At 41.5% G+C, this 26793-nt stretch overlaps 1 protein-coding gene across 5 annotated transcripts in view; it reads right to left on the bottom strand.

Moving 5' to 3' along the window:
- Window positions 1–26793, bottom strand: part of ABCA5 (ATP binding cassette subfamily A member 5) — a 54177-nt gene that overhangs the window by 13760 nt on the left and 13624 nt on the right. For all 5 annotated transcript variants that reach the window (XR_009693118.1, XM_061144992.1, XM_061144994.1 and 2 more), the window contains 19 exons: window positions 25759–25847; window positions 24033–24262; window positions 22311–22452; window positions 20559–20747; window positions 19012–19159; window positions 17495–17663; window positions 16103–16161; window positions 15046–15156; window positions 13490–13665; window positions 12630–12749; window positions 11463–11601; window positions 10847–10937; window positions 10250–10389; window positions 8992–9111; window positions 6167–6368; window positions 5447–5616; window positions 2293–2420; window positions 1751–1888; window positions 876–989 (listed from right to left, as the gene is read on the bottom strand). Coding sequence is in view for 4 of the 5 variants with exons in the window: in XM_061144992.1 (XP_061000975.1) it covers window positions 876–989; window positions 1751–1888; window positions 2293–2420; window positions 5447–5616; window positions 6167–6368; window positions 8992–9111; window positions 10250–10389; window positions 10847–10937; window positions 11463–11601; window positions 12630–12749; window positions 13490–13665; window positions 15046–15156; window positions 16103–16161; window positions 17495–17663; window positions 19012–19159; window positions 20559–20747; window positions 22311–22452; window positions 24033–24262; window positions 25759–25847 (2675 nt within the window). In the remaining variant the exon portion in view is untranslated. The remainder of the gene's footprint in view (window positions 1–875; window positions 990–1750; window positions 1889–2292; window positions 2421–5446; window positions 5617–6166; window positions 6369–8991; window positions 9112–10249; window positions 10390–10846; window positions 10938–11462; window positions 11602–12629; window positions 12750–13489; window positions 13666–15045; window positions 15157–16102; window positions 16162–17494; window positions 17664–19011; window positions 19160–20558; window positions 20748–22310; window positions 22453–24032; window positions 24263–25758; window positions 25848–26793) is intronic.

Genomic DNA, 26793 nt, shown 5'->3' with positions numbered 1-26793 from the left:
CCTCTTATGCATTCGTGTATAGAACAAGAGTGTTAATTGTGATTATTACCACAAGGGAATACCATTTTCACCCATGTGAACAGGTGAAAGTTTAAACAATCATTGTTTTCCTAATATTCTCATTATATAATTTGAAATTTTAAGATCTTCCATAAATGCAAATATCTACCCATCTTATTCAGGTGATTTTTGTCATCTATAAAAACATCTACTCATAATAAAAAAAAAAAATCTACTCCTAGTAATTCAATGTCTGATATGAAAGAGCTGGCCACAGAAGATGAAAGAGGGATATAAAGATCAGTTAAGAAGAAGAAATGATTTCATAATTGGACAACATTTGTGTTCAATGAACACAAGAACAAAAATATCAATTCCAGTATACACATAAAAACATAAAGCACATCAAATACAATCATTTTTTGAAAATTCATGTTATTGTCACTCATACACTGCTGGTCGGAGTGTAAAAGGGTTTTATCCACCCTGAAAAACAGATCAACAATGTCTTATAAAACTAAACAAGCAATCACCATCCAACATAGCAAGTGTACTCATGGGTGTTTATGCCAGAGAAAAGAAAACTCATGTTCACACAGAAACCCACAGCGAATGTCCAGAGCAGCTTAAGTCACAACAGTCAAAGCTGAAAGAATTCATATACACACCCTGGAACACTTTTAAACTGCACGACAAGCACTCAAATAATAAGTGACAGGTGTTACTCTTACTGTAATAAATATATTTATGCTCCATTTACTTACTCTCGAAATAACAGCTGCACATAAGTCTTGTGCTCACACAGAAAAGTTCAGTTTCTTGTCTCAGAATTCTTAACAGTCAACTGCACCTGTGATTTTTAACTGAGTCATTACCTTGTGATTCTCTGCATTTTCCATGGCGAAGTAAGGAGGCATTGCGGTAACAATAACCCCAAGTAAAGCTGCTTGGAAGTACAGCTCGATTTTGAAAACGATGTCCGTGATTTCCTGAAAGACAAGCTCAGAGTGAGAAACAGAATGGAGGATCACTTCATATCAAGTCACTTAACGCTTTCTAACAGCCCAGCAGAGCTGAAGAAATGCATCGGGGCACGGCCCTGGACAACGCCTGTGAAGAGACGGGTGCCCAGCAGTTAACATGCAGTGGCCACAGTGCCAGCTCGGTGCTGTGATCCTGGGCAAACGACTGTGCTTTTGTGTTCTTACAGAGGTACGCAGGATAATATGGCATGTTAATTAACATTCACCATTTACTTAAAAATGATATTGCACATGAAGTGCAGTTAACCTGTGTATGAGTGGTTCCAGCAATGAACGTGACTCTCAGAAAGATCTTGATGCCGTCACTGACACCTGGACCATAAGCCAGCAGGCATCTTGGAGACTCTTCTCCTCCACTAGCAACAGTCATGCCCAAGCTCAGCTACCTATGGAGCCAGGCGCTTCTTATTCCCAGCAGGGTGGATTGTGGCTCCCTCAGGCCCAGGGATCCAGGTGCAGACAGCAGATGCTTCAGACAACCTGGTAACCACCTGGTGCCCCAAACAAACTACCCAGAACCACTCTCAGCAAGGCCATCTTCCGACCTGAGCTGGTCCCACGGCAGAACCTAGACGCAGGACGTGAACATCCCCAGCTCAAGTTTTAAGAAGAGGAGACAGGATGAACGTCTGTAGGTTTCATTTGTCATTATCATTGGCTTTTAATAGTTATTTTACACACACACACACACTTCCAACTTTGCTTACCTGAAAGAATGGGGTATTCCAGACCTGGATGCTTTCAGTGACGTTTGAATGATAAAGATAGTAGTTACTAATGATATTCATCAACACGGGTAAAGAGTAAACCATAGTACTGTTGAAAACAGCAGTAAAAACATAGTCCTACAATTAAAAAAAAAAAGTTATTATACATAGTATATATGTAAATGAATATATGGTTGCTATGTACCAAGCATATGAATATATGATTGCTTTTCTCACCAAGTTAATTCTCACTAACTATATTGAAAACTGATGCAACAAATCATAGAAATAATACTTAATAATAGATAAAAATAACCTAGTTTGGAATCTAGATATTTTGATATTTTAAACAAAAAAAATATGATAAATATAATTACATTTGTCATAGCTTTATATATTGGTTTTCCATCATGGCATAAAATATATTACAAGTAAACACAGCAAGCTATTTCCAAAAGTAAATTTTAATCTCCAACTCATAAGGTCAATCAGCAAAGGATTAATTTTAGAGGAAAGATTTCAATCACGTGCATTGCCCTCACCTTTTCTGACCGCACCACGTTCAAAGCTGCGCTGTGGGGCGCGGCGGACATGTAGTCACTGTCATTAAACATCGTCACCATTATGTTCTGATTTGTGAAAAAGCTAAGAAGGTCACTGATGTCCGAGTCTGGTATCAGGAAAGAAGCAAATGATAAACAATTAGCTTAAATGAGAAACAGACATGGGCTTTTAATAATGGTGAAGAGCGCTCTTTCTGAAGACCTCCTTTTCCTCAGTTAGCTAAGACGTGAGGAAGGACACTGGCTCTGCAGCCTGTCTGCTGAATTCAAACCCGCAGAGATGTGCACAGACCTCAGAGCAGAGGCCAACACAGCAATGGGGCCACGTTCAGCTGCTGCTGCTGCCGCCATGACTCACGCTGCAAGTGGCCCCATCATGCAAGCAATCCGGCTGACGACTGCTCCATCCAGACTTCTGTGAGAACAAAAACCCACCTGGCGATTTTATGTAACAAGGTAACCTGCCAGCTCAGAGACGCAGAAGCCAGGGGCGGGGTTAGTAACACCCCACCTGGGGGCTGCTGTGTGTTCTGAACAGACTGTACGGACGTCAGTGGCCTTCAGACAGTGACCTCAGATGCAGGTCTCCATCTACAGTCTTCAGGATGCCGGGAGCCAAAGGGAGATGCTGAGTCCCACCCGAAGCCTAGCCTGTACCATAACACCTGGGGAGTGGGAACAGTTCTCTGTCCATCACCGGAAAGGCCAGGATTCAAGGAAAATGAGTGTGAATTTGAGAAGAACCAAAACCAAACAAAGGAAAACGCTATGGGTGACTGAGCGGTCTGGCTGGTGGCTCAAACTCAGCCACTCAGACTCAGTGTTTTAGTGTCAGAGACGGGTGCTTCCAGGGATACAGTCTCCACTCCTAATCCAGTGTGTTAACAGCATGCGCTTTAGTGTCAGAGACGGGCGCTTCCAGGGATACGGTCTCTCCTGAGTCAGTGCGTTAACACGTGATTCAGAGTCAGACAGAAGGGCCCTTCCTGTGATACGATCTCTACTCCGAATCCAGTGTGTTAACAACATGCGTTTCAATGTCAGGAAGACGGGCACTTCCTGTGACACGGTCTCTACTCCTAATCCAGTGTGTTAATAATAAGTGTTCTAGTGTCAGAGACACAGACACTTCCAGGGATATACTCTCTACTCCTAAACCAGTGTGTTAACAACACGCATTTTAGTGTCACAGAGACAGGCACTTCCAGGGATATGTTCTCTTCTCTAATCCATTGCATTAATCACACGCATTTTAGTGTCAGAGAGATGGGTGCTTCCAGGGACACGGTCTCGACTCCAGTGTGTTAACCACCTCCCATCTCTGAGTGCTAGAGCGGTTCTGTCTTCTCGAGACAGCACTGCATCACCTGTGATACAGAAAGCCTCGTGAGGAAGGTAGGGTACCCCTCAATACACAGACTCAGAGGCCGTGATTCCTAGAGGAAATGAAACTTTAGGACCAACGGCAAGGCCTGGGAGATGTGAGATCGACAGCGAGATAGACCAACAGATAGATGGCTGGGTGGAGGGACAGATACGTGGATAGACAGATAGGTAGACTGATAAGACAGGAGTAAGTAATTCTAGATATATTTAAAATATCAAATGGGACAAAACCTTGAAAATACTATAATTTTTGGAGATCAGTAAGAGTGAAATCCAGCCAGAAATAGTTGAGATGACACATGATTCCTCAAATACCAAAAAATGGTCACAACGTCAGAGTATAAGGCTCCATGTGGTACTGCATTTCAGCAACATGAAATGGATATTAAAACCAAAATAAGAATTTTAATGAAAGAAATGAAAAAACATAACGTTTTCTACTCAAGTGTGTTTTCTATCACTATGGACCTTCTTCCTCCAAAAGAAGAGAGGTTACATCATAAACAGAGAGCTAGAATTTAGGAGTGAGGATTTTAACAGTCATCTGTAATCATTCCAAACTGTGATTATAATGCAGGGCATAAGTTTTCAGCTGATAGTGAATCAAAAAGAAAAGATATTAGAATATAGGTGAAGTGCTGGGAAGTGTTAAACTACAGAGGATCTGCGAGTGTAGAAGGGATACAAGAAATGCAACTCTCCAGCATGTTTCAGCAAGATAAGCAATGAAGCGGCCTGTGTTTTATTGAAAATTTGTTTTGTTAGCTCACTTTAACTTCCTCCTCAAGAACCCTGGGACTATAAACCATCTACACAGATAGGAGATGTTGTAGAAACATCTAATTCATGTCAAATTCTGAATTCGGTTTTAACAGTTTGAAAACCAAAGTCTTATTATCAGGTTTTTAAAATTTTATTCTGAGCTTTGCTCAAAGCCATGGGTTTTAAGTTTTCTTTCATATTTGATACTTATGTGATTAAAAATAATCAACAACAAATCCAAAAATATCCACTACAAATAATGTATTTGATTATAGAGATTTCCATGACAATTGTCCTTTATTCTAATTTTTCAGATAGTCCTTAAAAACTGTTTAAACACTTCTTCGTAGATATGTAACTGCATTAAATATTATATGCCGTAACTCTTTGTAAAGAGTTTTCAAGTTCTGAAGTTTGTTTTGCTCATTATAAACTTTTGAGATGAATTACACTGCTCTGAGAATGCCACTACTCTTAAAAAAGGAAATTTTATGAGTATAAACAACATAAATCAAAATATTTTATCACTGGAAAGACTGATGTTAAAGCTGAAACTCCAATACTTTGGCCACTTGATGCAAAGAGCTGACTCATTTGAAAACACCCTGATGCTGGCAAAGATTGAGGGCAGGAGGAGAAGGGGATAACTGAGGATGAGATGGTTGGATGGCATCACTGACTCAATGGACATGAGTTTGACTAAACTCCGGGAGTTGGTGATGGACAGGGAGACCTGGCGTGCTGCGATTCATGGGGTCGCAAAGAGTTGGACACGACTGAGCGACTGAACTGAACTGAACACTTAAACCAGAATTTCATTAATCTATTACTCAGCATCAGTGAGGGGTTTTATTTAACGTTAGGTTTGTGCAGACAGACCATGCCTTTATCTTGGTACATTTCTAAAACCCAAACCTCCGACCTATGTCCACCCCTCACCCCGGACCCGACAAGCACAGGCTCACAAGCCTGCACACACTCTCACCAGTGGAGTTCTGAAGGAGCAGACTGGTTCTGTATTTATCAGGTTGATCTCCGGGTTTAAGGAAGTATAAGTCTGGAACAAGTCTGATGGGAACCACGGCATTTTTCAAAGAGTGATGCACCAAAAACATGAAAATCTGAACTGTGAAAAAAATTAAAAGTAGAAGCAACCTGAAAGGAAAAAAAAAATATACAGTTGAAGGCATATTAACATGTAAATCTACAAAATAATCTTCCTTCCCGTGACAGTTAAAAGGTACTCATTTAAAAAAGACACTTCTCACAGCTCTCAGTTTCCCAAGGGAGCGCGTGATGTCGAGGCTAATCTCTCCCCTCGCCCCCCGTCCCCCTGTGTCCACAGGCCCGTCCTCTGCGTCTGTGTCTCTATTCCCTCCTTGTAAGTAGGTCCATCTGTCCCATGTTTCTGCATTCCACAGACATGTGTTAGTAGCGTTACTTGCTTTTCTCTTTCAGGCTTCCTTCGCTCTGCGTGACAGGCTGTAGGCTCACCCGCCTCACTAGAAGTGACTGTGCTCTTTTTTATGGCTGATGCAGGGGTGGCCTGGAGGGAGGGGACTTATGTGCACTTAGGGCTGCCTCGGTCTGTTGTACAGCAGAAGCCAGTACAACACTGTAAAGCAATGTTCCTCCAATTAAAAAAATAAAAAAAGAAAAAAAATAAACACTCCAGCTCCTCAGGCAGGAGAGTGACTGTGCTTACACAGATCTCAGGGACTTGCTTTCGCGTCTCAAGTTGAGGAAGTGAAGCCTGGCGACGGTGGACACCTGCTGCCTCCAGAGGCCCTTGGTGCTCACCAGGGCAGCCTTGCTTTCGGAGAGAATAAGCAAGCTCTGCTCCATCTCGTCGAAGGATTTTGAGTCCAACTCTTCCTCCTGCGGCTGCTGAGAAAACACGCTGTAATCTATGTGCCGAAACAGAAGGATGGAAAGTTACGTCATCGCCCTTAGGAAGATGGAAACCTTCCTGAAGCATGTAAACTTCACAGAAGCACACAGCTGGCGGGCAGCGACACGGGACGGAGGGGCTGTCATGGACTTTGTCAACATGATCGAAACTGAACGTGTGCACAGCTCATGACCAGGACGTGCCCTCTCTGGTAGGAGCCCAACAGAACAAGGTGCAAAGGTTCACAGAAACACACGGACAAGAACATCCGTAGCCAGTGCCCTATCCAGCAGCCACACGTGGGACGGAACCCAAATGTCTGTCAACAGGTGAAAGAATAAAAAGCCATGAAGCTTACCTGTAACAGAACAGTGTAAAGCTACAGAAGTGAACAAACTATTGTATAACTATAGTAGCTTGATCTTACAGCATCATATTAAGTAAAAGAAACCAGAATATATATAATTAAGAGACACATTATATGGTTGATGCCAATAGACTGAAACCAGGTGAAACGTCTTGATGGGGATAAAAATCAAGATATGTGACTTTCTAAAGAGTGATTCCACTTAAAAGAGGTGAAAAATAATAAAAGGAGATGAAAACTGGCTTCCGCATGAAGAAGGAGTTAAAGGCGCTGTAGAAAAAGCCACTGATACCTGAGCAGGGCACAGGCCTCAGCTTCATTCCCACGACACAGACGTTCTCTGGAAGCTGTGTCGTGTCCCTCAAGCTGTTGAGCGCCACACACACAGGCGCCTTCCCCATCACGCTGTCAGCCTCAGGCCCACACCTGCTCACGACAGCGCACCGCATCCTGCCGTCCCTGTCTCCTCTGCTCCCACACCTGTGTCTCCGCTCCACTCCATCACACGACGCATGCCCACACCCCTCCAAGTGTCTGAGATCTGAGATTTCCTGTGCGCGTTCCCTCCCTAATCACAATCTAGTGTGAAGAACGGACTTACAGACACAGTGGGGGGAGGAGAGAGAGGGACGAATGAGAAAGCAGCTGGACGTGCACACGCTGCCATGTGCAAACAGGCAGCGAGTGGGAGGCGCTCACAGCACGGGGGCCCGGCTCAGGGCTCCGTGACGACCGAGAGGGTGGGACGCAGAGGCAGGGGGGGCACACACGCGCTCACAGCCGATCTGCCTCACGTACAGCAGGGACAAACAACACCGTGATGCCATTTTCCTCCAACTAAAAAACAAACAACAAGACTACAGTCTGACACCATGTTCTCGTCATAAAGTGACCTTCCTCCATGACCGAGAGGACCACGCCTGTCTCCTTCACTCCGGGGACCACCCCACGCCCGCCCTGCAGCCCATCAATCCTCCACTCTCAGCCTCACCTTGAGACACACTCATCTCAGCCACGCCACTGACGGTACCTCAAGGTCATGACTGGCTTCCACACTTCCAGGTTTCTCTGTCTTCCATGTTACCAAAATCACCCCTCCTGTTATCACCCAATTCTCACAGCGATCCGCAAGAAGTGACCGCCTTCTTTCCTTAAACACCATGTGGTCCTGGCTCCCGCCTCTCCTCTCGTGAAGAAAGAAAGTGCAATAATGGTGCTTTCCTGGCCAGCGCTTCCTGCCCTTCACTGCGCACCCTCGGGCGGCCCCTCTACTGTGTCTAAGGGGCCACACCTGACCCCCCCAGGGCCGTGTATACACAAGTGACCGCAGAGTATGTGTCTTCAGCCCTAACACCCTCTCTTAGCTCTAAGCATGTGCATCACAGCCCATGGGCAGCTCCACGGGGATGTCTACCAAGCATCTCAAACAACACAACAGAAATCACACCTGGAATCCTTCTTTCCAGGAACTGGCTGTTCCCCTTTTGTCAGGAAACAGCGATTCCATTTCCAGTTCTCAGGCTCAAAGGTTAGATGCTTTCCTGACTCTGCCCTCCCCCAACCCCAGACACGAGCCCAGCAGCAGGTCACCACCAGTGCCCCTAACACGACCCAAATCTGTTCGTATTTCCCAGTTTTCACAGCCATCCAAGTTCAAACAAGGATCAGCGGTAACAGCTTCCCGACCACTCTTTTTGCTTCCAGACCTCTTTCACAATCCATCGGTCATCCAACAGCCAGAACGCGCTTGTTGAAAATATGCATCAGATCATGTCACCCCTTTGCTCTAGAACTCTCTGCATGCTTCACATTACACAGTACAGAGACAAACGGAATGCTCCTGCAGACCTTTGGAGACTACACATGTCCTTCCCTGGCCTGCACTTCCGAGCTCCTCACGGCCATGCTCGCCCTGGCTCTCTGGCAGCCCTCCTCTGTCACCAAAAACATCCAACCCAGTCCTCAGTCAAGATCACTAGGGCAGCAACTCCCTCTTCCTAGAAGACTCTTCAGTAAAACCTTATCTTTCCTGCCTCTGGATCTCACTTTTAAGTATCATCTCCTCATGTTCCCCTGAGATACAATTTAAGTTACCTGCCTCCCCAGACTGCCCCACTGTTTCCTTCACAGCGCCTACCACTGTCCACAAACATCTGAGCTACTTATTTACCTGTTTACTCCTGCCCTTTCCTTCCCCAAACATACATCCCACATGCTTACACAGTCACTGTCGGGATCACCGCCTAAAATGTTTTGTTCTATTTGTTTTTACCTGCTTGGTCAATTTCCGCTTCAACTTCTAGCTTTAAGAATACATCTTCCAAAGTCGTCATGGAGACACCATAAGAAATAACACCTAAGTTTGAATGAGTGTCTAGAGCAGAAAATAAGCCTAAAAGGAAAAAAATGAAAGAACTTTGTATAGCTAAGCATACGGTCATGAATGATTCCAAAACGTCCTTCAAAAGTAGAAAACGACTGAATTTACTGCGCTGCCACCTTGGTTCCCAAACTTCCTGGTCTCAGAGCCCCTTCAACATTCCTAGAAATTGCTGACGACCCCACAGAATGCTTGTTAGGGACATGTACCTATTAGATGTGAACCATGACATAAATTTAAACTAAGGAATGTTTTACAGACAGAATGATAGGCAGAGTACACTAAGTTGACATGTATACTTCAGTTAATTAGTGATTCCTTTCCTTCAACCTAATTCAGCTAACATAGAAAGTTTCTATATAATTATAGGAATGCTATGGGATTTCTGTATAACTTATCTTCAGCAGTAATATCCTTATGGTTATTAAGAGATCCCTCAACAGATAAAGGAGACTGAGTTTGAGTTCCTCATCAGAATGCAGAAAATTAAGGCTACAAATAAGATAATTCAAGGATTTACTGTATAATAATGTAATTCATTATGAAATCATGAAACTGGAAAGGCACTTGAGGATTTACACAACCATATATGTGTGTGTGTATATCTGTATGTGTACACATTTGTGTATATACACACGTGCATGTGCGTATATGTGTGTACACATTTGTGTGTGTGTGTGTGTGTGTGTGTGTGTGTGGGTATGTGTGTATACATCTGTGTGCATACACATTTGCATGTGTGTATATGTGTGTCCAGATTTGTGTGCATGTGTGTATGTATGTGTGTACGTATTTGTGTGCATGTGTGTATATATATATGTGTGTGTATTTATATTCTTATTCCCAGGGGACCTACAAACAAAGGGGGCAGTTTCTTTCCTGACAACGCAAACAATTATTTATGTAAGTTAACATACTAGTTAGGAATTTCTTACATGACATTTATAAAAAAAAAAAAGAAACGCTGGCTTACAGCATTTCTGGTTTCTAAAAGTAAAATAAAGCAGAAACAGAATATTAACTCTGGGTACCTGGAAGCGTGTAAATGTTACACAGAAAATAAACCAAGTAAAACACCAAGTAGATTCAGAGAGCTGGTCCCCCAAGCGGGACCCGAGTTCAGTGACCATGAAGCCAGAAGAGGGAATACCTGAAAACTTGTCCATGTCCTTGAAAGGCAAGCTGTACACTATCTGCTGCTCGCTCTGTTGTAACACGGTGGCCGCAGGGACGTGTTGTTCGACCAGAGAAGAGAGAGATTCTGCGGCACAGGATCTGTCTACATACATGCTAGAGAAAACCCAAAACCATGATTTCTCACAATGACTCTGAACAGCCCAAAGTAAATGCTGAATGCTTTAAGCAAAACAAGTGCCATAGGGCTTCCCTGCTGGCTCAGTGGTAAAGAACCCACCTGCCAAAGCAGGAGACACGGGTTCGATCCCTGATCCGAGAAGATCCCACATGCCCGGGAGCAACTAAGCCACGTACGTCATAACTAAGGCGCCTGCACTGAGGCTGGGAGCCGCAACTCCTGAAGCCTGAGCACCCTAGAGCCTGCTCTCTGCAAAAGAGAGGCCACGGCAATGAGAAGCCTGCTCACTGCAGTGAAGAGTAGCCCCTGCTTGCCGCAAATAGGGAAAGCCCGCACAGCAGGCTTTCCTGCTGCAAAATTAAATTCAACTGCAGCAAAAATTAAATAAACAAATAAAAATAATTAAAAAAAAAAAAAAAAAAGGAACAATACCTCAGCCGGTAGCCAATTCCCCATTTGCTTTTGAGAAAAATTGAAGAACCAACACATTTTAACATTCCTTGTGATATGACAGCCTTCCTATCTGCAAAAAGAGATTGGCGTTTCAATTTTACCATCTGTGACAGCATTAATAACTAGTGTTTACATTTTCTGGATTATCCTATGAGACACCAATGTTAATACAGTAAATTATCACATTAATTATCACTACATTATTACAACAACTTTCCACACGTGGGAACAACTGAGTGCACCCCGGGCGATTCTGTGGGAGGGGCCCCGGGAAGTGTGTCTGGCTCCCACGCTGGGCGGGCAAAGCCTCTGCGCGTTGCCGACCCTGCCCTGCGCCGGGTCCGCTGCACCGCAGTTACTCATGCCAGGAGTGGGACTGTGCGGGGGCCTATGAGCTTTCGTGGTGATTACCGAACCTGGAGGGTCAGGGGCTCGCCCCCAACACAAAAACATGTGATTTTAAAAGCAGTATAATAATACCTTTTTGGTGAAGAAAGCACAATGTATTTATTCCTCAGAATTTAGCATTTCTATGTCTAATTCCCATTTGGGCCCAGGACCTCATCCTTTAAAAAATCAAGTTAAAAAGTCTCACCAGCGAGAATGTCGGCTTCATCCATGAAGTGAGTACTAAACACTGTCACCCGGTTCGCTTTTCTGTATTTCAGAAGATTCCAGACAATATGACGAGAACACGGGTCCATTCCAGCTGTTGGCTCATCCAACAGCAGCACCTGCATGCAAAGGGGTGGGGAGATAGGGAAGCCTCAGGAAAACGAAAGTATATACAATCTATGTGGACCCCGAAATGCCTCCCCATTTAGTCACTGTATTAAAATGCACTAGGTCTGAGTTTTCCACTCACACCTGACTTAGCATCAACTTAAAAAGTGATCAGTTTGGCATGTGACTCCTTTCTTAGGTTTTAATTTTAAAAGACTAGTGTCTGTAATATATAAGTCCTAAGTATAATAACAATCAGATAAATAAACAGAAACAAAACACTGAAAAACAACACTGGGTGTATTGCTTTTGGCTAGACAGGTAAATTTTGTAGAGGTGACAACTGCTCATTAGAGAATTATGTTCCACATTAGCTCAAGGAAAGCAGTTCAGGACTATCTTTCACTTCAGAAACATGGTGGTGGGGACTGGAAGAGCGACTGCCATCAGCTGGGACCCCAGGTCCCCCCGGCCACAGCAGCGGGGTTAACAGGGCCGGGCGGGGGACCCCGGGGCTCCTGGCTGCAGGCAAGCACCTGGCAGCCTTCTGACACAGGGCCCAGCCCCGCTCAGCTTCCACAGGACTGAGAATAGCACAGAACAGACACAGACAAAGCAAGTCCACAGAACAGTGAGAGACAGCGATTCCTTTGTTCTGTCTTTATTATTAGAGTATCACTGTAACTGTAACAAATGTACAGAAGACTGCAGTGAGTAATAGAACAGTACTTTTACAGCCACCACTGAAATTTAACACATGTTATTTTACTTCAGATCTTTTTTAGAGAAATAAAACACTGCAGACATAAGTGGAGTCCATCTGACCCCTTCCCCTTCTGAGAGATGACCACTGTCTTCAAGAGGTTGTGTATCTTTCTGACTTCAGTTTTAAAACTTTATTATTATAATTACATTCATAATAATGTATAGCATTTTATGTATGTTTCATATACTGTGTCTATGTATATATTTCTACAACTTGCTTTTTTATTCAAATTAATTTAAAACTATCTCATCAACAACACTATTATCTGCTCACCTTTGGGTTCCCGAGAACAGCAATTCCTAAAGACAGTTTTCTTTTTTGGCCACCACTTAACTTTTTAGCCTGATTATCTTTGATAGCCTGCATGTCTAAATCCAGTAAGACTCTCTGCACCTATGAAGAAAAGTGTGAATAAACGTTTTTTACATCTCATCATGTACATAATTATCAACACTAGTTTTTAAGTGCTCCAATTTAATATCAACCTTTAAAATGTTCTCCTGGTACAGACTTTAATTTTGATATACTGCTGTTGTTTAGTCACTAAGGCACGTCTGACTCTGCAATCCCACGGACAGAGGAGCCTGGTGGGCCACAGTCCATGGGATTCTCCAGGCAAGAATACTGGAGTTGGTTGCCACTTCCTCCTCCAGGGGATCTTCTCGACCCAGGGATGGAACCCGTGTCTCCTGCATTGGCAGGCGGATTCTCTGCTGCTGAGCCACTAGGAGAAGCCCAGTTTTGACACATACCCACCAATAATTTTGAAATAAAAAAGATTGCTGATGGGAGGGCCTGTTTTACTTCGGTGACCCCTGGCTAGTGGGGAAAACGGGGTCAGTGCAAAGGCTCCGTGTGTATGTGTCTGTTGGGCAGGCGAAGCAGGTGGAAGTGAAAAGAAAAGAATCACCCACATGGAGAGACTGGAGTCCTCCAGACGGAATGAGGACTTTTCTATGTGCTGCAACTTTTGCTCCAAGTTCCATCTGATTCTTTACGTTGACTTTCTGCTCACTGGCTCAGAAGAGGTTTTTATATTTACATTTTCAAGCATATTTTCATTACACAGATTACTGCAAAAGGTTACTAATTTACAGTGAGAGAGAGTGAAGGTTTCTACACAGATAACATACTTCCTGTATAACATCGTTGGCTGGTATTCCTTTGATAGACGCCAAAATGGACAAGTTTTCCTCTACCGTCAGGACATCAAAGTGTATGTCTAGCTGTGGACAAATGCCAATCATTTTCCTGGCTTCAAACATTTCATCTATTTCTGAGACTCTGTGTCCATATATGGATGCGAACCCTAAAAAGCAAAATATACATTTACATTAAATATATTAAATATCAATAAGTATATTTACATTAAATATATTAAATATCAATAAATATCAATATCACATACTTATTGATATTTAATATATTTAAATACTAACAAGTATAAATACCAATACGTATGATAATTTAACAATTTAGTTATTTGTATGTATTAATAACAGACATAAAATAAGAGTTAGTATACATCTGGAAAACACAACACACCCTAATTTCTATACGAATGGTGATCTGCTTCCACTTATATTCCAGCCTCATTTATATTCCCTATAATTGTCCTTCATTTTCAGGGCGTATTACAGAGCAGAGAGAGCAAGGAATCAGAGGTTTAACATTAAGTATAATTATCCACTGATGCATGAATTACACTATTAATAATATTCCAGCAACAATTTTCCCCTATTTCTAGGCACTATGCAGTGGCAAAGAGAACAAAGAAGTTAAAATTTACCCTTGACCAGCTGCGTGACTTTGGGAAAATCACTTGATCTAAATTCGAGCTTTCTTATCCTATAAGCTGAATATTAATATATACCACTTTACTTAAGAACTATTAAATCAATGTGATAGTGTGGAAAATTGTACCAAAAATAATAAATCCTTACATGAATGAAAGATATTATAATTACCATCAGAGAGTAACACAGAGATAAGTGACAAAATCAAACTAATTTTAAAAGTTAAACCACTGCTGATATGTGGCAGAGGACAGCACAATACTGTGGAGCAGTTATCCTCCAGTTAGAAACAAAGTTAAACCACATCTAAAAAGATGCAGAACCGATACACGGAAACTCAGCCCTTTCCTAAAGTGAAATATTTGCTGCCCTGCAGCTCCACGTGGTTCTGGAAAACCGGAGCTGCTGCACTGAATTCTCACCTACAACCACATACGGCAACCACATATAGCAGTTACACGTTTGAGGGATCGCTCTAAAAATTCTAAGGAGAGTGTACTGACATCTGTCATTCTTTCCTTCTGAACTTACTGGTGCTCACTTAGAAATCTTCATTTTCTCAACCAAAACGTCTATAGGCCTCATTTAATTTCCAATTAATTGGTTTATCCTTCCTTGACAATGAACAATAAATATAAACACAAGTAAAATAGCTGATAAAACAGGTACAAAATTAGATCATTTTTACTTAAATATGACTGAATCATCTTTATTTTCTGCTGAAGAATAAACGAGTGTAATAAAAAGGAGAAAAAAGGAACACAGAAGTTGATACCAAATCACTGACAAAAATCAATCAGTACACATTTCAAGGATAAGTAAATGACCACGGTACCTTAGTTACTAACCCTAATAAAACGAATTAACAGATCCTTAAGTCAGAAAACTCTTACCATCCGAGGGCGGGCACAGCCCACACAGAATATTCATCAGGGTGCTCTTCCCTGTGCCGCTGTGGCCAAGCAGGGCAGTGATCTGGCCCTCATATATGTCAAAGGTCAGACCTGGTGCGGGAAAAAAGGACGCTCAAATTGATCTTCATTTGCTGAGTCTTGCACAATAAGATAAATCATAATACTTGAGCAATCTTGAAATAAGTCAATAAATTTAAAGACAGAAGTTACCATCATATTTAATAATGTAAGATTTAATACTGTAACACAACAATAATTCTTTCTTATAGTCAATAGTATGAATAGTAAGAAAAGGTAACACAAAATAAACTTTTATTTTTTTGTCACACTGACAGAGTTAGAGGGGGCACAAAATATTGGGAGGAGGGTTTCCTTTTGGGAACTCCCGAGGGTATTAAGAAATCCCATGGACACAAGGAGCCTAGTGAGCTAGTCCATAGGGTCACAGAAGAGTCAGACACGACTAAGGACTAAACAAAGGGAATTGAAACAAAGAGACGAACAAAAGTTTATTTCCAAAGGTATTTAGAGGCATGTTAAAAATATCGGCAAAAATTAGAAGTTAACCAACAGCATTTTGTTGTTGGACTCGCTAAGTTGAGTCCGACTCTGTGACTCCATGGACTGTAGCCCACCAGGCTCCTCTGTCCATGGGATTCCCCAGGCAAGAATACTGGAGTGGGTTGCCATGCCCTCCTCCAGGGGATCTTCCCCACCCAGGGATCGAACCTGAGTCTCTTATGCCTCCTGCATTGGCAGGCAGGTTCTTTACCACTAGCGCCACCTGGGAAGCCCTGCATACACATGCATGACAAAAAAATTAAAAAGGACACGGATTTGTTTTAAGAATTGACAACTTTTCATCTTTGTAGATATTACTTTTTTCTTTTACTACCTTGACATTGTTAACTTTTATTCTGAACACTAATCACATAAAGAAAGTATCTCTAGAGGAAAGATAGAAAATTGTGGTAAAGGAGTTTAAATTTCCCACTTGTACCCTAATCCTACAGACTGAACACTAGGAGTTACTCACTTCTCAAAGCCTCCACATTTTCACCTTTCTTTCTGTGGGTCTTCTGGATACCACTGATTCTGAAAAACACCAGTTACTACTTTAAGTATTTCAAGCAATCTCCAAGTGTGTGTCCCTGTGCATGATATTTTTAATCAAAGCTGTCATATTTAATGGGAATAAAGTATCTTCCTACTAAAACAATAAACCAAAGAAACCTGGCAACAATAATAAAAGTATTTTAAAGAAACTACAAGAAAAGAGTATATTACTTCTCTCCATTTTAAGTGTAATTCATTCATTTTTCATGATAAGCCAACCTATAAAAAGAAACTGAAACATTTGACTCAAGCAAATTCTTATTTCATATTTGATTCTTTTCCATTTGTAATTAATTAATACTTATCATATCAGTTAAGGGAGATTAAAAATCAGATGCTTTTTCACATCAGTACACGTTTCAAACTGTCTTGAAGTGATTTTCTTCTTGCACTTTAAATGTTTTACATTATTTTTTAAAGAATTAATGGTCTTGCTCATTAGTTTAACTTTTACTCTTAAGAAGGTCTACCACCAGTTCACTGATTGCATCTTAAATACCTAACTCTCCTCTGCATGTGTATGTTTTTCTTGAATTTAAAAAACACAAACTATACTCCAGTTTTTCTTTCACTTTTCTCTCTTTTCCCTTTCTCCTTTTTTTAAATTTGGTTTTGACTGAACTAGTAAGGAATAGTTATGAATTTCTCTGGTTCTCTGAACTTAAGCTGGTGTGACAAGTTAATTATGTTACAGTTTCTAAGGGTCTATCAAATTAACAGCACAACTTAATGTCTGGCACGTCTCAGACAATGTAGCTCGAATAAAAATAGAAAACTAGTATCTATTGCTTCAATTTACATGGTTTTAGTAGTTAAGTAGTGTCCAACTCTTGCGACCCCATGGACTGTAGCCTACCAGGCTCCTCTGTCCATGGCATTTTCCAGACAAGCATATTGGAGTGGGTTGCCATTTCCTTCTCCAGGGGATCTTTTCAACCCAGGAACTGAACCCAGGTCTCCTGCATTGCAGGCAGATTCTTTACCAACCGAGCTATGAGGGAATCCCTCTTAATTTACATAATGAAGAAATTTTAAAATGGCTTAATTTTATAAATACTAGATTTTATTACTTAAAAAATTTTCTATTCAAATGTAAAGTGTCAAACCTAGCAGCAAACTTATTCTCAATGGTTACAAAGAACATAAAAACTTAAAAGAGAATTAGCCCTTGGTACTGTTTTAAAAATCACAAAATGTGTACCAAATCTGCTAAGATACCATGCTTACATATATTACATAAAAGACAGGATTTACATGTGGCATGTCCCATGAGCAGTTCTTAAGACCTAAACTGCCAGAGATGAAATCATACCTGATGGCTTCTTTTCCTATAAATTCTGAAGAAACAGGCTCAACAACTTCATTAAAACTGACATTCCCATTCATGTTGCCCTCCGATAACTCCTTATAATTCCTTTTGCTCTTTGACCAATATGATGGCTTCAGAAAATAAAACGATGATCTCCGTAAGCCAAATTCTCCTGAAAAACAGAGAGAGAAAAAACAAAAACTGAGTTATCCTAACAAATTATTTCTGAAAACTAGTGTTTAAATCAGAAAGGCAGTCTGCGACTCTGCCGCAGCGGACAAGACCCCGTCTGCGCTGTGACCGGTGACCAGGCGCAGCGGCTGACCCGTGGCAGGCGCCGGTGCTGCCTCCTGGGGGCTCAGACACTAAAGAATCCGCTGGCAGTGCAGGAGACCTGGGCTCAACCCCTGGGTCGGGAAGATCCCTGGAGGAGGGCATGGCTGTCCACTCCAGTATTCTGGCCTGGAGAATCCCGTGGACAGAGGAGCCTGGCGGGCTACAGTCCATGGGGGCACCAAGGGTGGGACGCGACTGCCTAAAGTTTAGACATAAATTACTAAGTCAACAATGTGGGAAAACAGAAGTCTTACTGACAGATAACTCCTGCCCATAAAGTTTCAGGGTTGCTGCGAGTCCGCGGAATGTAACAGGTAAGCCAAGCACATGTTCCGCCTTAGAGACTTCCCTCATTATGAGGACATGGACGTACCTGACGGCTAACACGCCGCGTACAATGTGAGGCACGAGTGCTCAGCAGAGTTCAGAAGGTGAAGGGAGTACACTGGGATATTCTGAAGCTTGAGTCAGCATCACCTCAGTCTTTTGGGAGCAGGCAGTATTCAGAAAGGCTGCTACAGCTCACAGAGAGGACTTTTTAGCAGCAGGAGAGTAACAGGGCAGGACGAACAAGAGACTCCGATCTGGCTGCCCACGGCACGGATGGACTTTCTCCCGTTCTCCCCAAGGAACCAACATTCCCCATCCCTTCTAACACGCTCCCCACCCCCACCCATGACCATGTTTCAGAGGGATCTGCTCCCAACTAGAGAGAGTCCAGTGGACCTGATGGGCACCGTGCAGGCTCTGGTGACCCCTCTGCTCCAGCCATGCGCAGGTACCAACTAGAGAGAAGCGAAGGGCTTGCTGGGCACAGGCCCCTGTCCCTCTCCCACTGGACGTGAATGAAGAAGCACAACCCCATGCAGGCAGCAGGAGGTAAATCCACCAGACTCTGAGACAGGAGCCGCCACATGGAGAGGTGGGACCCTGATGACACAGCCAAGCCAGGCAACCAACTGGGAGCCCACCCTCACTCCGGACTCTGAATGAAGCCATTGATTTCCTTCTCGTTTAAGACAATTAAAAAGGTCCTCTGTTACATGAGTGAGTAAACATAATCTGAGTTAAAAAACTCAAAAACAATAAACCATTAATCTTGTAAGAAAAAAATATTAAGGTAACTTTACGTGGACAAAAACCTGGAAAATCTTTCAAGTAAAATTCAGTAACTATCTGCATACCTGGAATGACTTGATCAAGATAAACAGCCAAGAGGATGTAGAAAATGCTGTTAAGTATCAGCATCATAAGAGTGATAATTAGAGGATATGGGCCTTCAGTCAAATTGGAAAATAAAGCACCTTCATCAACGTCTTCTAAATGCATGACCTGAAAAACATAAATGCCCACCCGATAATACAAAAGTGGTCAAAAACAAGCAAAAGCCAACAGTATGTCCAGAGTCAAGAAACTGGGCTGCTTAGGAGATTAAATGGTCTAGCCAAATGAGTAACATGAACTCATAAAGAAAACAATAAAAACTGGACCAAAATACGAGTTTATCACGACAACCCTTTCTGATCATGTTCTTAAAGCTGTGTGTCAGTTCTTGCAGCATGTCTTTTTAGTGCTATGGCTATCAAATGAAACGAAAACTCATGTTAGCAAAAGGGTTTACGGTCCAGAGAAGTCAAACAAGTTATCAGAGGATAAACTTATGGTCACCACCTTTCAATCCTGAAAAGGGAGAAGATGCTGTAACTAATTAACACCGCTACTGAATTATGCAAAGCACACGTATTGACAGAGCGGGGCAAGGACAGCAGCACTGAGGTCTCACCCTGTCTCAGGCCCGCCACGAGGGGAAGACTCTAACTGCACTTCGGAGGGTTCAGCATCCCCACCCGTGAAACAAAGGTGGGTCAAGTGGCACTGAAAGTCCCTCCCACTCAACACAAACCCCTGAATCTATAATCCTGTCTTCCTCAGTGAAGGGGGACACAGTGGACGCTCAGAACATGCAACACCAGCTTTTGGGTCTCAAATAATTCACATCCGTTAGACCTGATATTCACAAACAATTCGAGTCCTGCAAATCAGAAGTCTATCCAGCCAGTGTGAATAATCTCTTATATGAAGTAATCACATTTTTTTCTTCTTTACACATTAACCAAATTTATGTTCTAATATATAAAGCAGCTTCTTGTAAGAATTTTCTTCTTAGAACCTCACTGCTCTATAAAAACTAACAAAAACCACATTATAAACACCAATGAAAGTGAAAAAGAAAGTTGCTCAATCGTGTCCTACTCTTTGCAACTCCATGGATTGTAGCCCGCCAGGCTCTTCTGTCCATGGGATTTCCCAGGCAAGAATACTGGATGGAAGGGGGTTGTCATTTCCTCCTCCAGGGGATCTTTCCAACCCAGGGATCAAACCTGTGTCTCCTGTGTTGGCAGGTGAATTCTGGACAACTGAGCCACCTGGTGCTTTAAGCAGTCACTTCTAACAAGCTGAGTTGCTCCAATAAATCAGACTACTGAATTTCACTAAAGCAAAAAGTGGAGAGCTTGTTGATTAAAAAGGTCATACAATGAAAAGTCTAAAAATGGAGAAAATATAAATGAAATCAATATAAAAGTACTTCGGTTTTCAAATAGCATCCTTTCTCTTGCTTATTGTAAATAACTTTTGCAAACCAAAGGTAGGATTCATGGTAGTAAACGCGCTGCATCGAAGTGGAGAGAAAGAAAGCATCTGGGGAAAGCAAGATACACACTTCACGTACCTGTGCGACGCCAATGAGGAAGGTGCACTGACAGAAGGGACTGAGGAGCCACACTAACGAGCGGGGGAGGCTTTCCATGAGGACCACCAAGAGGCCAACAAACCCAAGCGCCACCGTGACCAAAAATTCAACTATTCCCACATGCTTTGATTTTTTAAAAAGAGGCGTCAGCATTAAAGCAAAAAATACCTGTAAGATACAAATGTTAATGTTAATGCATTGTTCATATACACTGATGTGAAAAGAAGATTAAATTTTTGCTTGTGAAAGAGCAAGCTATTTTCATTAGAAACTACATTCCCTAAAATTCAATTAATTTCTAATTAATTCCTTGGTGGCTTAGTGGTAAAGAATCCATCTGCCAATGCAGGAGACATGGGTTCGATCTCTGGGTTGGGAAGATCCCCTGGAGGAGAAAGTGGCCACCCACTCCAATATCCCTGCTTGGGAAATACCAAGGACAAAGGAGCCTGGTGAGCTATAGTCCCTGGGGTCCCACAGAGTTGGACACACATGTCTTAGCAACTAAAAAAGAACAAATTTCTAAAGGTCATGCTGAGATATTTAATTTTCATACAAACAATGCTATATGTTAACAATATAAACTGACAAAGATTTAAAACTGCTCTTTATCTATGTAATAGGCAAACATGATCATCTCAACCCCACAGAAACCAAAAACTACCAGGTGTTTCTGCAGTTAGATATGTTTGAATATGAACAAAACAATAACTCAACAAGCTTTTAAATAGAGAACCCATCTTTTAATATGTTGATAAGAAACAGTCCGTTAAAAACCATGCAACTATATAGAGAAGCATACACGTTATTTGAGGCAGGCTTCCTTGGTGGCTTAGCTGGTAAAGAATCCACCTACAATGCGGGAGACCTGGGTTTGATCCCTGGGTTGGGAAGATCCTCTGGAGAAGGGAAAGGCTACCCACTCCAGTATTCTGGCCTGGAGAATTATACAGTCCATGGGGTCACAAAGAGTCAGACACAACTAAGCAACATTCATTTTAACATACAAGTTATTTATAAATTATCATGTTAAAGAGCAGAGATGATAGTCAAAATATTTCACAACTGATACAGCATGGGCATGTGAGCCAATCAGAATGGGAACTAGGACCACAGGAAATAGGTTGGGGGCTTCACCTGGTGGTCCAGTGACTAAGACTCCATGTTTCCAACGCAGGGGGCCCAGGTGTGATCCCTGCTCAGGGAACTAGACCCCACAGGCTGCAATAAGATCCAGCACAGCCAAATACAAATTTAAAGAAAACAAACAAAAGCTGGTCGTGAACAACCAGCATTCAACCAAATACCCAACCTGTATCAACACTGTCAAAGAATTAAATTTACAAAGACACATTTTTACGCAGCATCATCCTGTAAAAAATATTACCTGGAAATGTTTAGGATTTCACGAAAACAAAAAAAAACGGAGTCTAGTACAAGACCATCTTAATGGTGTATAAGCACAGTTATATGAAGATCATAAAAGACAGACTCAGAGGAAATGTGTGGAATACATCATGTGAAAACTAGCTAAATTTAAACTTGAGAATATTTTGTAACTTTCCTAAAAATGAGGAGGTACAATGATACAACTCATGCATCAGAATTAACCAAGGAACAATCCCGTCTTGCATGGGAAGTCGACTGCAAGTAAACCAAAAAATAAGACTTTACTGTACTAATCAAATATTTTAATAGTTCTTTATTCCCATTTCAAGTAAAAGTACTTACAGATGATAAGCCATAGAGGAAAAAAAGGAGAAATATCACAAAGCAGCTACTCTGGGCGAATAAGGAAGATGCTGTTGCGATGACTGCCATGAGAAGGGACATGAGAAAAATGAAACTTGCGTAGAGAAGAACCCAGGAAAGCCTAAAAGGGGAACACAGACACAGTTATGGCTAAATACACAGGCCTTAACAATTAAAAAAAAATCATTTTAAACAAAACTTCAGCTTTATTTTAGCTGTTTCATTCTTAAAATTAAGCCAATCACTTCATTTCTATGTATGCTCATGTACTGAAAATTAAAGCTCTTGTACATAATGAAAAGTATAGTACTGGTTAAGCTGTAGATAAAATTATCCAGTTATCATCTCATATAGAGATAAAATGGTGATTATCTTTCCAGGAGTCAAAAAAAACTTACAGATTTATAGCAAATCACGATTCATTTAAATCTAGTACTTTCAGAAGTTCAACAAATGCACAACTCTGATTTTCTTAAAATACATAAGAGTTTAATGACTGGTGATTTTCTCTATGGTACACACGACAGTTAAACTGTGATGGCTTTTGGTACTTTAGATGGTTGTAAAGGCCACCCTGCGAGGCAACAATGTTATTACTATGGAACTCAACATGAGACCAAGATCAACAATAGATTCATCACAGGACTCAACGTTTCTCCTCAAATCGGAGCTCAGGGGAATTGCCCCACAGTTTATTATTTTGCTTTTATTTTTCCAGTTAGCAGGTAACTTAATGTACGGCATCATAAGAACCACCAAAAGAGGACTAAAAGATACCTAAACTACCAAAAGTAAATCCACCATTTTACAGAGGCAGAAATGAGGCACTGAGAAACTGATCTGCCTAAATTCTTCCAGCTACTGTCTCCTCACAAAACATTTAATATTCCAGTGTGGCTCAGAGGCCAACCACTAGTAAAACCCTCGGAGTAAGAAATGAGCAAAGATGAAGTCACACGGAATAACCCCATTATGTAAAGTGGTTTAGTTGCTGCACTGAGCTAAATGGAATAAAATGGTTGATAATAACAACTCACATTTGACAGTACTAACATCTCCCCCAAAGTGAGGTCAAAATAAATGTTCTTACTGCATAGGGGGGCAAGTAGAGAAAACATACTTGGAATTGTTTATAAAACCGCATGCCTCTATAGAATTATCATTGTACAAAAATGTTAACGTGCTCATTGCTGAAATGCTTTCATTTGTTTCTCTGGAAACAATCATTTGCATATTTTCATCCTAAAAAATCCACAAAAGTAACTTTTCCCAGGGGGGAAAAAGCCCATATACACAAACTTCAGTTTGTGTATATGAACATAACAACATGAACATGCTACGGTATTTGAGGAGGACTGTAACAGGAGATTAATTTCTAACTTTCTACAATCTCCTGTTTTTCTATACACAGAAATATACTGAAATACATGGAGCAGGCCTCATCAAACAAAATACAAAATAAAACTTAAATAAATAATATTGACACGGGCTTCCCAAATCCCACCTCCCTTACGCTCGAACAAGCCAATCAACTGCTGGAGCTTTGTGACGAGTCTCAAACTCCATGACAAAGGTGGGAACTGCAAAAAGAGAGGTTCAGGACCTCGTCGAGTCTGGTGAGCAACAAGACTGCAGTACTGAAGATCTGCAGAACTTACACAATTATTAGCCACACTAAATAACAAAGTTTTAGTAACATACCAAAAGGCTGTGTCGTGAAGTCCCATTATCTTTAAAAACTCTTTTAACTTCTTCTCTTTTTCTGCTACGATATGAATTGCCAAAAAGTATCCAAAAGGTGAAAACGCTATAACTAGGTATATTAAAATTACTCCTCGGGGAAAGGTATCTATTTCTATAATAGCCGTTTCTCCCATAAGAACAGCTTTAGTTGACTCCAGCTCTTTCCAAAAAGAAACATTGGTCTTCATCTACAATCAAAATGTAAACACATTCAGTTAACTTAGCTCTGAGAGCAGTCCCTGAAATATTGAGACAATCACATCCCCAAAGATAGTCCACAGCCCACTGCAAACAGAACCCTCAAAACACTACACACCAGAAATAAAGTGGCCAACCCCAGTATCATGGTACTGCACAGAACACCGCTTTCACTCCTTCTGGAAGCATGTCAGAAAGTTTCAAGTTTGAAACTGGGAAGTACACACATTTTTATTAAATAATTTGTCAAAGAAAATAAAACTGTACAATAACTATCTTTAGTGACAGCTATATGCATCTTAATAAAAATATCTGTTTATAAAATTGAGGAGTTAAAGGATGATGACAAGTGCCATGAAAGAATAACTCTCTTTTTTAAAAATGTTCTTTTAGGTAGTAGGTTCTTCTACTGTTTAAAAAAAATATACATATGCAACGTGTTTAGAGACAGGATCATAGAACCATGTATGCACATGACACACTCCACCTAATGTTCACATGAACGGCTACCAGGAGCTCTGCTCCGCCTGGTCGTGTGGTGAGGTCTGGGCTGTGGACAGCTAAGGTCTTTGGCCAAAACACAAATAGGTACTTCAGCACCACCAATGCAATATGCCCTGTATTTGTTTCACCGGCATTAGCCTGAGCTTGTGTGTGACTAAATACTGTATCTACGATACGTTTACACCACGCTGTGAGAGCTTGTAGGACGCTTCTGCGTATCACCTCCTGTGGTTCTAACAACGACCCTGTCAAGTGAGCATCACTTCTGCAGTCACTGTGTGCACAGCACTCTGACAACTGACAGTGACAGGGCTCCCACCCAAGGTCTGCTGTTCGTTTCTACTGAAAGCAGAAACACTGGGTCAGGTCTTTAGAATGCAAATACAACATTTATACACAATGTTAGTGGCAGTATATTACTAAAACACAGAAATGAGAGCCCAAAAACCACAGTCTGAATTAGCTTTGCTGCTAATCAACTGAGGTCTGGAAAGTCACTTCATCTTCCTGTGTTTTAAGTGCATAAATAAAATGCAGACAACAACAGCACCAAGTGTTAAGACTAAACAGGCTGATACCAGTACACAATGGAGAAACAGTGTTTTGCAGACAAGTGATAAATATCTGTTAAAAAATAAAATCTATCACTATGATTAAGATAATAAAGGTAACGTCTTTAAACTAAGTTATTCTTATTCAAGGGGAAAAGTCGGCAAACACAGACCTTCCATAAATACTGCCTGCAGACAGCACAGACAGGATCACACAGGGGCACAGAGCACTGAACAGCGTGCCTGAGACCATGAAACAAAAGCGGCTTTCAAAAGAATTAAATCAGAAAATATGACTTCTTCCGTCTCTTGTTTTGTAAAGGAGCTGACCTGAGTGATATAATTTGGTACATGGGACAGCAGTGAAATGAACTCTGATGGTAAAGACTCGGGGCACGGTATGAACCCTTGCCCTCCTTCAGCACCGTTACCTGTATGATGGCTGCGTCTATCGAGGCCTGCAGAACCGTGAACCCTGAGGTCCAGAACTGGACAGCATCACATGATGGGGAACAGCCAGCTACGGAGGAAACAACGTGAGAGGTAAGGTTCAGCACAATACATGAGTGCTTTCCTTAGAGACAGCACCCAGAGGGTTACCAGAGTGATACAACTGATCCATCTCTAACAGAAGCAAAGAAAAGAAGCAATTGCCCTCCAAAGGCAAAGTCTATCACATCCCTCACTGTTCATTTGAAATTTTTGAAATCAAAGAGTTACATGTGCTAGGATACTGAGTAGTAAATGCACACAAATGGAAGTAGAGAAATTAATGGTTGCTGTTTAGTTGCTAAGTTGTGTCTGACTCTTTGCGGCCCCATGGACTGCAGCACGCCAGGCTCCTTTGCCCTCTACTATCTCCTGGAGCTTGCTCAAACTCGTGTCCATTGATTGAGTCAGTGATGCCATCCAACCATCTCATGCTCTGCTGCCCCCTTCGCCTTTTGCCTTCAATCTTTCCCGGCATCAGGGTCTCTTCCAATGAGGTTTTTTAAAATAAGTCACTTTTCTGGCTTAAGGTAAGTCATTCTACAATGAATTATCAGCTTTAAAAGCTTTCCAGATGCAAAGGCAGGTCCACAGAAAAAAAGAAAAATTATCTGAAGGCTTTTTGGAATCAAGTCACAAATATAATACTTAATATAGTGACTGTAACATTGTTTCAATAAATGTTTTTGGTTGATAATTATTTGTTCAGAGGCTTAGGCATTGAAGGCTGTTTTCCATGTTTCAAACATAGAATTAATAAAGTTTATTGGTGGAAGAACTTGAGATTTTAAAATATGTACCATATCATGTACAAAAACAATTATGTGGAGAAAAGAACATAGACTTAGAAAGTCATATAACTCAAGATAAAATTGTTTAATATAAATTACGCGTGCATGACTGCTGAGTCACTTCAGTAGTATCAGGCTCTTTGCAACCTCATAGACTGTAGCCTGCCAGGCTCCTCTGTCCGTGGT

The sequence above is a fragment of the Dama dama genome, chromosome 5, assembly GCF_033118175.1.
Source record: "Dama dama isolate Ldn47 chromosome 5, ASM3311817v1, whole genome shotgun sequence".
In the NCBI taxonomy this organism is placed as follows: Eukaryota; Metazoa; Chordata; class Mammalia; order Artiodactyla; family Cervidae; genus Dama; species Dama dama.
The sequence above is the reverse complement of the archived record's forward strand: the minus strand, read 5'-3'. Positions and strand labels throughout refer to the sequence as shown.